At 52.4% G+C, this 10,506-nt stretch overlaps 1 protein-coding gene across 3 annotated transcripts; it reads left to right on the forward strand.

Annotated features, from left to right (window-relative positions):
- Positions 1–265: 265 nt before the first annotated feature.
- On the forward strand, positions 266–10,272 carry SENP3 (SUMO specific peptidase 3). Of its 3 annotated transcripts, XM_024234313.3 has the most exons (11): positions 266–621; positions 1,427–2,152; positions 2,988–3,227; positions 3,322–3,433; positions 3,803–3,950; positions 4,080–4,127; positions 5,271–5,348; positions 8,713–8,850; positions 9,039–9,122; positions 9,241–9,291; positions 9,738–10,272. In XM_024234313.3, exons 2-11 carry the CDS (start codon positions 1,438–1,440, stop codon positions 9,846–9,848), a joined length of 1,725 nt encoding a protein of 574 aa, XP_024090081.1. In that variant the 5' UTR covers positions 266–621; positions 1,427–1,437; the 3' UTR covers positions 9,849–10,272. The 3 variants fall into 3 exon arrangements, with proteins under 3 accessions (XP_024090081.1, XP_024090082.1, NP_001192063.1); XM_024234314.3 differs by lacking the exon at positions 9,241–9,291 and having other exon boundaries at positions 302–621; NM_001205134.1 differs by lacking the exon at positions 266–621 and having other exon boundaries at positions 1,422–2,152; positions 9,738–10,268.
- The last annotated feature ends 234 nt before the right edge of the window (positions 10,273–10,506 follow it).

The raw sequence follows: 10,506 nt of genomic DNA on the forward strand, positions 1-10,506 counted from the left end.
GGGATCTCCCGCCCTCCTGGCTCTCCTGTGGCGCGCCCCCGCCGGATCAAGGTACTGGGGACGCCGCTAGGGTCAGGCCCGCGAGCGCGGAGGAGACCGAGCGCGGCGCAAAAGGGAAAGTGGCGGGGCCGCCACGCGCGGCCGGGCGGCGGATGTGCGCAGGCGCAGCCTCGCGTAGCGCTCTGGGCGGGCCCGTCCCGTGGCGCCAGCGTCCTCGGGTAGGCGGGACTGCGCGCTTGGTGGCCGCGCCGGCGCTCTTCGCCGGGTGTGACGTACTAATCGTGCGCCGCCGCTGCCGGTGGGCCCGGGGCTCGCGGGAGGGGAAGGAGGAGGAGGGGGGGGAGGAGTGGCGGCGGCGGTGGCGCTGGTGGTGGCGGTGGCGGAGGTGGAAGCTGAAGCTGAAGCAGAGCCAGAGGCGGCTCGGCGGGGTGCTCGGCGGCGCGGCACGGTGCTCGGCGGCGCGGCACGCGGCCCAGAAGCGTCGGAATCCTGAATTGAGACGGCTGCGCCTAAGGACAGCAGGAGTGGCGGGGCCGCCGCCGTCGCCGGAGAGATGAGCCGGGAAGCTTGAGGCCGGAGACGCCCGCCCTCGGGCCCGTCCGCCCGGCTTCCCCGCTCCCGGTGAGGACGCCCCCTCCCCTCCCCCCAGCCCTGCCCTGGCCTCTCCCATTCCTGGGCCTCGCTCCCACCGAACCGGGGCCCAGAGGCCCGCAAAGGGGTTTCTTTAAGGTCCGTGTGCGCCGAGCCATCCAAGCTCGTGGGACGGGACTGGTGCCGGGTTGCATTCTGGTCCCCGCGGATGAAGTAGGAGGGGGCTGGGCCGGCCTGGCTCGTGCGCTCCGTTCTGTCCCAGCGTCTTGATTCGGTTCTCTTTAAGTTTCCTTCAAAGTTCTTCCCCGTTTATCAGCCTCTGCCCCCTGAACCATATCCCTGGCATCCGCACCTGAGATGACCGAAGCCTTCCCATGGCCCCCGTTCATCCAGGGTGTTAGAGAACTGTCTCCCATTCCAGCCCACAGTTTCCACGTGCAAGTTGCATTCTCCTCAAGTACCACGGTTATTATGTCCCTGAGGAAAGAAATTGCCCTTGTTGGGCCCTCAAAGGACAGCCCTGGTGGTATTAAAATAAAGACGTAGAACCTGGCAGTGCTATTGGGTTTGGCCTGAGGATCTTAGAAATAAGATCTCTGAGGCCTGCTGCTTAGCCATTTTCCGTTGTCTCTGGACTGGGGAGAGATGATGGCACAGACCCTAAAGGGCCCCTTGTGGAGCGCGTTAACTGGGAAGATCTTAAGTTAGGAGTTTTGCGTTTTTTCCTCTTTTCTTTATTTGCATCTGAATCCAGAGGAGGCATGGCCAGCAAGAGAGGCAGGATCTGCGGTGGGGTGATGCTTAGATTTTGATACCCTGATCTTTTGTTTTTCAGGGTACTGGAAGATGAAAGAGACTATACAAGGGACCGGGTCCTGGGGGCCTGAGCCTCCTGGACCCGGCATACCCCCAGCTTACTCAAGTCCCAGGCGGGAGCGTCTTCGTTGGCCCCCACCTCCCAAACCCCGACTCAAGTCAGGTGGAGGGTTTGGGCCAGATCCTGGGTCAGGGACCACAGTGCCAGCCAGACGCCTCCCTGTCCCCCGACCCTCTTTTGATGCCTCAGCAAGTGAAGAGGAGGAAGAAGAGGAGGAGGAGGAGGATGAAGATGAAGAGGAGGAAGTGGCAGCTTGGAGGCTGCCCCCTAGATGGAGTCAGCTGGGAACCTCCCAGCGGCCCCGCCCTTCCCGCCCCACTCATCGAAAAACCTGCTCACAGCGCCGCCGTCGAGCCATGAGAGCCTTCCGGATGCTGCTCTACTCAAAAAGCACCTCGCTGACATTCCACTGGAAGCTTTGGGGGCGCCACCGGGGCCGGCGGCGGGGCCTCGCACACCCCAAGAACCATCTTTCACCCCAGGAAGGGGGTGCGACGCCACAGGTGCCATCCCCCTGTTGTCGTTTTGACTCCCCCCGGGGGCCACCTCCACCCCGGCTGGGTCTGCTGGGTGCTCTCATGGCTGAGGATGGGGTGAGAGGGTCTCCACCAGTGCCCTCTGGGCCCCCCATGGAGGAAGATGGACTCAGGTGGACTCCAAAGTCTCCTCTGGACCCTGACTCGGGTAAGGTGGGAAAGGGGCGTGGGGTTGCTGGGGAGGGGTTAGGGAGAGTTAAGAGCCTGGAGCACCAGGAGCCTGTTGCCATGGTGAGAGTTGGGCTTAAGGAAAGTAGGATGGCAGAGTGACGGCTCCAGAAGAGCTGCGAAATGTCTCCATTAAGCCCCACTTTGAGCAGAAAGTAAGCCTGGGAGTGAGCCTGGCAGTTTCCCAGGCAGAGCTAGGAAACAGATTCCCTAAGTAGGTATCCTGTGGTCTTGAGCGCAGATGAGAAAGGGAGATGTGGTTTAGAAAAATCCTGTCCACGCGAAATCCCTTGTCGGCCTCTCAGTATAAGAACCCCTGTGTATACATCTCCAGAGGGCACCATTCCCAAAGTGGTGGGATGGGATCTCTCCCAGTAGTGGAGTACATCATCTTACAGTTGTGAAAGAATATTTCCCTTTCGGAGAACTCCAGTCAAACAATTTCAGGCTCTCTAGGTCTTTATTACATATTCGAGTATTCATTGAGCCTTTACAATATGCTGGGTACTGTGCTAGGTGTTTGGCATATAGTGGTGACAAATATCCCTGAAGTTTTCATTTTTAAATGCTAATCCTTTTTGTTTCTTCCTGTCTATGAGTAGGAACTGTCTCTCCATCCCTGTAGAATCTCTTGGACATGTTTATCTCATGCTTATGGGGTCCTCGTTTCTTGGAGTGGGATTGACATTGGTGGATTCTGCTTCAGTGTATCCTTCTTGCGGTCTTATTTGCATGCATGAGTTAACTGCGTGCATCCCATTGTCCTTTCCCCCAGGCCAGTCTCTCATGCCCATTCCATTTCCCCTGCCCTATAGGCCTCCTTTCATGTACTCTGCCCAACGGTTTTGGGGGACCATCTGGGCCAGAAGGGGAGCGCAGCTTGGCACCCCCTGATGCCAGCATCCTCATCAGCAATGTGTGCAGCATCGGGGACCATGTGGCCCAGGAGCTTTTTCAGGGCTCAGATTTGGGCATGGCAGAAGAGGCAGAGAGGCCTGGGGAGAAAGCCGGCCAGCACAGCCCCCTGCGAGAGGAGCATGTGACCTGCGTACAGAGTAAGGAGCCCTTGAGCAACTAGCCTCTCTCCCTCCGCTGACTCCTAGAGTAGAGTCTGGAGGCCTCACCCCCTCCTCTCTCCCTTTCCACCAGGCATCTTGGACGAATTCCTTCAAACGTATGGCAGCCTCATACCCCTCAGCACTGATGAGGTAGTAGAGAAGCTGGAGGACATTTTCCAGCAGGAGTTTTCCACCCCTTCCAGGTGAGGCTTGAAAGCCCTCCTTCAAAGGAGGGCTGGGGCCTCAGGGATGTGGAGAGAATACTGCTGCCTTTTCTCCCATAGGGCTGTAGTTGGGGAGGAGGAAGCTAGAGCTGAAGGGGAGGACTCTGCAGGCAGGTGCCAAGTCCTTGGAAGCTGATGGGAGAGTCTTTACCTGGGACCTGGAAATGTTCTACCTGAGTAGTCATGTTTATCTTTCTGGGGAGTGGGCCTTTCGCAGGTCCTCAGAAGGACCCATCGTGAGCCAGAAAAAAGGGGGTCAGTTAGAATTTGTATTCCAGGGAGTAGTAGGTATTTCTGTGTGCCCCAGCTGCATCATCTTTTGTGTGACTCCACCCTTGGCCTACTCAGGAAGGGCCTGGTGTTGCAGCTGATCCAGTCATACCAGCGGATGCCAGGCAATGCCATGGTGAGGGGCTTCCGAGTGGCCTATAAGCGGCATGTGCTGACCATGGATGACTTGGGGACCTTGTATGGACAGAACTGGCTCAATGACCAGGTGAGAGAGGGTAGAGAAACAGGCCTGAGAGGGGATTCAGGGAGCAGGGTGTCTGGGGCCCTCTGCATGGGGGAGCCCTGTACCCATGCCGCACCCTTCATGGCAAGCTGCCTCCCATCTTCTCCCCAGGTGATGAACATGTATGGAGACCTGGTCATGGACACAGTCCCTGAAAAGGTAGGCCCAACCAGATAGGTCAGTACCCAGAGGAACTTCTGCAGTTTTAAGCAGCTTTTTAAGCTCCTTTCATCTCTTTGATTTTACATAGAGAGGGTCTCTGTTTCAGGGAGAGAGGTGGTAGTGGTAGTGTATTAATTTCAAATCTGTAATCTTGGCCCTGGATTTATCAGTTGTTTTCCCTTCTGCCAGTATTTAGTGTTTTTCGCTATGGCCAGCTCCAAGGATTGGGATGGGTTCCTATTGTAAAACAAGGTTAAAAAAAAAAAAAGGCCGCTGGGCATGGTGGCTCATGCCTGTAATCCCAGCACTTTGGGAGGCCAGGGCGGGTGGATCACCTGAGGTTGGGAGTTCAAGACCAGCCTGACCAACATGGAGAATTCCCGTCTCTATTAAAAACACAAAATTAGCTGGGCATAGTGGTGCTTGCCTGTAATCCCAGTTACTTGGGAGGCTGAGGGAGGAGAACTGCTTGAACCCGGGAGGTGGAGGTTGCGGTGAGTCGAGATCCACGCCATTGCACTCCCACCTGGGCAACAAAAGCGGAATTCTGTCTCAAAAAAAAAAAAAAAAAAAAGACAAAAAACAACTTTGGCTGGGTGTGGTGACTCATTCCTGTAATCCCAGCACTTTGGGAGGCCAAGGCGGGTGGATCACCTGAGGTCAGGAGTTCAAGACCAACCTGGCCAACATGGTGAAACCCTGGCTCTACTAAAAATATAAAAATACAAAAAAGTTTGCTGGGCGTAGTGGCGGGTACTTGTAGTCCCAGCTACTCAGGAGGCTGAGGTGGGAGAATCGCTTGAACCCGGGAGGCGGAGGTTGCGGCGAGTCGAAATCATGCCACTGCACTCCAGCCTGGGCGACAGAGCAAGGCCCTGCCTTAGAAAAAAAAAAAAAGAAGTCCTGGTTTGTTGACTCATACCTATAATCTCCATGCTCTGGAAGGCCGAGGCAGGCGGACAGACAGATGGAGGCCAGGAGTTTGAGGCCAACCCGGGCAACATAGTGAGACCCTGTCTCTACCAAAAAAAAAAAGAACCCAGAATTTGTTTTTACTGTCAGTGGACTGAGGAGGGGAGACTTAGTGGGAGAGTCTGAGGTCTTTTAATTCCATTGAGCTTTTTTGTGTCATTGGTACAGGTGCATTTCTTCAATAGTTTCTTCTATGATAAACTCCGTACCAAGGGTTATGATGGGGTGAAAAGGTGGACCAAAAACGTGAGTTTTGAATTCACATCTACTTGTGTAATGCCTTGCCTCTAAAGAATGAGAGTCTTCTTTTCTCTGAGCCCTTTCCCTGGCCGTGTTCATTCAGTCTTTCAAAGATTAAACATCTTTTGTGTGTGTAGGCACTAAGGATACAGTATTAAATAAGGAAAACTTGCCCTTGTGGAGTGAGAATAAAGTTAAATTGCAGCTAGTGATAAGTGCTGTGGGCAGATCAAAACAGTAATGTGAGGCTGGGCGCAGTGGCTCACGCCTGTAATCCCCAGCACTTTGGGAGGCCAACGCGGGCGGATCACCTGAGGTCAGGAGTTGGAGACTAGCCTGGCCAACATTGAGAAACCTCATCTCTATTAAAAATACAAAAATTAGCCCTGTGTGATGGCAGGTGGCCTGTAAGCCCAGCTATTCCTGGAGGCTGAGGCAGGAGAATCGCATGAACCCGGGAGGCAGAGGTTGCAGTGAGCCGAGACCCCGCCATTGCACTCCAGCCTGGGCAACAAGAGCAAAACTCCATCTCAAAAAAAAAAAAAAAACCACAGTAATGTCATAGCGTGGAAAGTGGGTACTTTAGATTGGGTGATCTAGGAAGGTCTCTCATAGCTGAGATTTGAATGATGAGCAGCCAGCCATGTGCAGACCTGGGAATAGCAAGTACACAAGACCCATAGTGAAAAACCATGGCTGAGGAACAGAGGGCTTGTGGGGGTGACCTGTGTAGTTGGCGCAGAGTGAGCAAAGGGAGATCGATACAAAATTCGGTCAGAGAGCAGATCATGTAACACATGTACGGTAGGCTGAGGAGGGGGGATTTTATTGCGCGTATACTGAGAAGCCACTGAGTTTTAAGCAGGCTGAGAAATGCCTTCTGTTTTAAACTCCTGTTTCAATGACAGATTGAAAGGGGGGCAAGAATGGAAGCAGGAACAGAGCACGGTAGTCCAGGTGAGACACTTGAACTGGAGTGCTAAAGGGAGAGAGAGAGAGAGTAGTTTTATGTAGGATAAATTTTACGAGTAAAACCAGTAGGACTGACAGGCTCTGTGATACTGAGAGATACATATTTGGTCTCCTGACCAGGCTCCTGGCATTCAACTTCTAAAATCCTTGGAATCTCCAGTGATGTGTGTTTTTGTGTGCTGATGAGTTGCTTCATGGCTAGCCCCTCTAGGTGGCTTCATGATTAGAGGGTTGGAACTTTCAGCCTCACCCCCACCAACTTCCTAGGAGGGGAAAGGGGCTGAAGGTTAAGGCAATCACTGATGATCATTGATTTAATCAGTCATGCCTAGTAGTGAAGCCTCTCTAAAAACCCGAAAGGGGCCGGGCACGGTGGCTCACGCCTGCAATCCCAGCACTTTGGGAGGCTGAGGCGGACGGATTGCAAGGTCAAGAGATTGAGACCAGCCTGGCCGACATGGTGAAACCCCGTCTCTACTAAAAATATGAAAATTAGCTGGGCGTGGTGGCGTGCCCCTGTAGTCCCCGGGAGGCTGAGGCAGGAGAATCGCTTGAACCCGGGAGGCAGAGGTTGCAGTGAGCCGAGATTGTGCCACTGCACTCCACCCCGGGTGACAGAGTGAGACTCTGTCTCAAAAAAGAAAAAAAAACCCGAGAGGAGGAGTTTGGAGACATTCTAGATAGCTGAAGGCATGGAGGCTCCCACAGGATGGCCTCCGGGCCTCTTCCCACTACCTTTCCCTGTGCATCTTTTCATCTGTACTCTTCGTACTACCCTTTGTAATAAACTGGTAAATGTATTTCCATGAGTTCTGTGAGCTGCTCTAGCAAATTAATCAAATTCAAGGAGGGGGTCATGGGAACGCTGATCTAACCAGTTGGTGAGAAACACAGATAAAACAACCTGGGGCTTAGGACTGGCATCAGAATTGGGGGCAGCCTTGTGAGACTGAGCCCTAAACCTGTGACACATTATCTCCAGGTAGATAGTGTTGGAATTGAATTGGGGGATACCCAGCTGTGTCCACTGGAAAATTGCTTGCTTGGTTGTTGGTGGAGAGAAAGCCCCACACACACTTCTTGGTGACCACAGGTTACAGAAGTATTTTGTGTTGTGAGAGTATAGTAGGAAAGAAGATTTGTTTTTTTGCCGGGCGCGGTGGCTCACGCTTGTAATCCCAGCCCTTTGGGAGGCTGAGGCGGGCGGATCACAAGGTCAGGAGATCAAGACCATCCTGGCTAACATGGTGAAACCCCGTCTCTACTAAAAATACAAAAGATTAGCCGGGCGAGGTGGCGTGTGTCTGTAGTCCAAGCTACTTGGGAGGCTGAGGCAGGAGAATGGCGTGAACCCGGGAGGTGGAGCTTGCAGTGAGGCGAGATCACACCACTGTGCTCCAGCCTGGGCGACAGAGCTAGACGCCGTCTCAAAAAAAAAAAAAGATTTGTTTTTTCCTCCACAGGTTGGATGTGGGAAATGAAGAAAAAGAAATGAAGGATGATGCCTAGGTTTTTGGCCTATGTAATGGGAAAAGTGGGAGAGGAACAGGTTGGAGGAGGAAAATCAAGAGTTCTTTTCTCTTCTGGTTTCCCTGCCCTCCCATTCAAAGGCCCGGAAATTTCTACAGCTAGGCAGGATGATTGGCTCCAGCATTCCTTAATTTCGGTCCTCAAAATCAAGAGCTTACACCCTCAGGGATCTTCTTCCAGTAGAGGGAAGGGTGGTGACATACAGTGAAAAACACGTTGGCCTTCTTCATACTGAGTTTGAGTCCCACTTCTGCCATTTCTTTCTTTTATGACCTTGTGCAAGTCACGACTTTCCAAGCTGCAATTTCCTCATCTGTGAGGTTGAATGTGAGAACTTCCTGGTACGATTGTTATGAGCATTAACTGAGTGTTTACTTTGTGCTGTGTCTTGTTCTAAGTGTATTATGGATAGTCACTAGTTTAATCCTCATATCAAATGGATGAGGTGTAGGTACTACTATGTACACACTCTCTGACAGATAAGGAAATTGAGGTATAGAAGGTTATTAAGTAGGTTGCCCACAGTCATAAGCCAGTAAATGGAGGAGCTGTATTTGAATTCTGGCAGGCTCCAGAATCCTGGGCCTGGGTTCTTAGCTGCTAAGTGCTTCTCCCTTTAAAGTGTGAAAAGCACCTGCCCATCATGGGTTCTCAAGTGTTCGTTCTGATGTCACCTCCATTGTCTGACCTTCCTGCCTTACTCCGAAGAGCCGAAACATGCAGATCCTGAGCTTGCCCACAATCTAGGGCTTGGGTCTTCTGTTCTTTCACTTGGTTCCCTTACCTGTCTCTGTTCCTCTCTAGAACCTTCATGGCAAAAGGCAAGACTTCTGTGTGTTGTACCTGACCTGTGCCACTATCTCTTTAGGTGGACATCTTCAATAAGGAGCTATTGCTAATCCCCATCCACCTGGAGGTGCATTGGTCCCTCATCTCTGTTGATGTGAGGCGACGTACCATCACCTATTTTGACTCGCAGCGTACCCTAAACCGCCGCTGCCCTAAGGTTTGAGGGGGTAGGAGAGAGATGGGCAAAATGTGGGGAGGTGCAGTGGCAAGGCATTGCAGGAAGAAGGGGTGGGCTTTCGGTCTTTGAGGGGCGACCTGGGCATGGTGTCTGCCACCACTGTACCCACCGTACTGTGTTCAATTGAGAAGCTTAGGGCATCACTTTCTTTTTCCCCATCCACATAGCATATTGCCAAGTATCTACAGGCAGAGGCGGTAAAGAAAGACCGACTGGATTTCCACCAGGGCTGGAAAGGTTACTTCAAAATGGTGAGTTTCCTGAGGGAGGGGTATAGGGTGTTGGTGGGGATAGTGGTAGAAGGCAGAAATTGAAGTCCTACCCCTGGGAGTCTCCATGTGAAGGGCCTGCTTTCTTTCTCTTCTCTAGAATGTGGCCAGGCAGAATAATGACAGTGACTGTGGTGCTTTTGTGTTGCAGGTAAGCAGATGATGGGGCCACCTCCTCTAGCTCTGAAGTCAGTTGGGTTAAAGGGTCGGGAGGCTGCTGTGCATCCCCTCATTTGGCTCATAGTCAGTTGTGGAGCAGGAAGTAATCTGTTTTAGAACACCAAAACACTGGCTTCACTGGTTCTCTTCTGGGCTTCTCCATCCCACATAGGGACTGGGTCTCTGGTCTTGGGCCTCTGGCCTTCATAGAGCTCCCTGCTAACCTCCAACTCAGTGTATTTTCTCCATCTAAAACATTCTATCTTGTACCAAGTAAGAACACTAGCTTTAGAGTCAGGCTGTTTTTGAACCCCAGGCTATGGGACCCTGGCTCCCTTTGGGGATGTTCTCTGAAAGATGGAGACACATCTCATATGAAATGTGTAGCACAGGTCCTGACACGGGGGGTTTCTCATGGCCTGCTTTGTTAACACCCAGTACTGCAAGCATCTGGCCCTGTCTCAGCCATTCAGCTTCACCCAGCAGGACATGCCCAAACTTCGTCGGCAGATCTACAAGGAGCTGTGTCACTGCAAACTCACTGTGTGAGCCTCGTACCCCAGACTCCAAGCCCATTAATGGGAAGGAGGACATGGGAGTCCCTTCCCAAGAAACTCCAGTTCCTTTCCTCTCTTGCCTCTTCCCACTCACTTCCCTTTGGTTTTTCATATTTAAATGTTTCAATTTCTGTATTTTTTTTTCTTTGAGAGAATACTTGTTGATTTCTGATGTGCAGGGGATGGCTACAGAAAAGCCCCTTTCTTCCTCTGTTTGCAGGGGAGTGTGGCCCTGTGGCCTGGGTGGAGCAGTCATCCTCCCCCTTCCCTGTGCAGGGAGCAGGAAATCAGTGCTGGGGGTGGTGGGCGGGCAATAGGATCACTGCCTGCCAGATCTTCAAACTTTTTTTTATATATATATATATAAATGCCACGGTCCTGCTCTGGTCAATAAAGGATCCTTTGTTGATACATAAGTCGTGGTCTTCCTTAAGTGGCCTCAAATTAGTGGATATGCTTAGCTCAGACCTTCCAGCCAGGCTCTTGAGACTAAAGGGTTCAGCTTTCCATCCCTGGCTCAGGCACTGCCAACACATTGTCTTCATCACCCAAACAAATCCCCCAGATTGGGGCAGAGGGCAGGAAGGAGGGCATCCGAGAGGGAAGCTGGGGAACTGGACACAAGGGACTGGGGAGGGGACCAACCAGGA

Source organism: Pongo abelii, chromosome 19 (assembly GCF_028885655.2).
Source record: "Pongo abelii isolate AG06213 chromosome 19, NHGRI_mPonAbe1-v2.0_pri, whole genome shotgun sequence".
In the NCBI taxonomy this organism is placed as follows: domain Eukaryota; kingdom Metazoa; phylum Chordata; class Mammalia; order Primates; family Hominidae; genus Pongo; species Pongo abelii.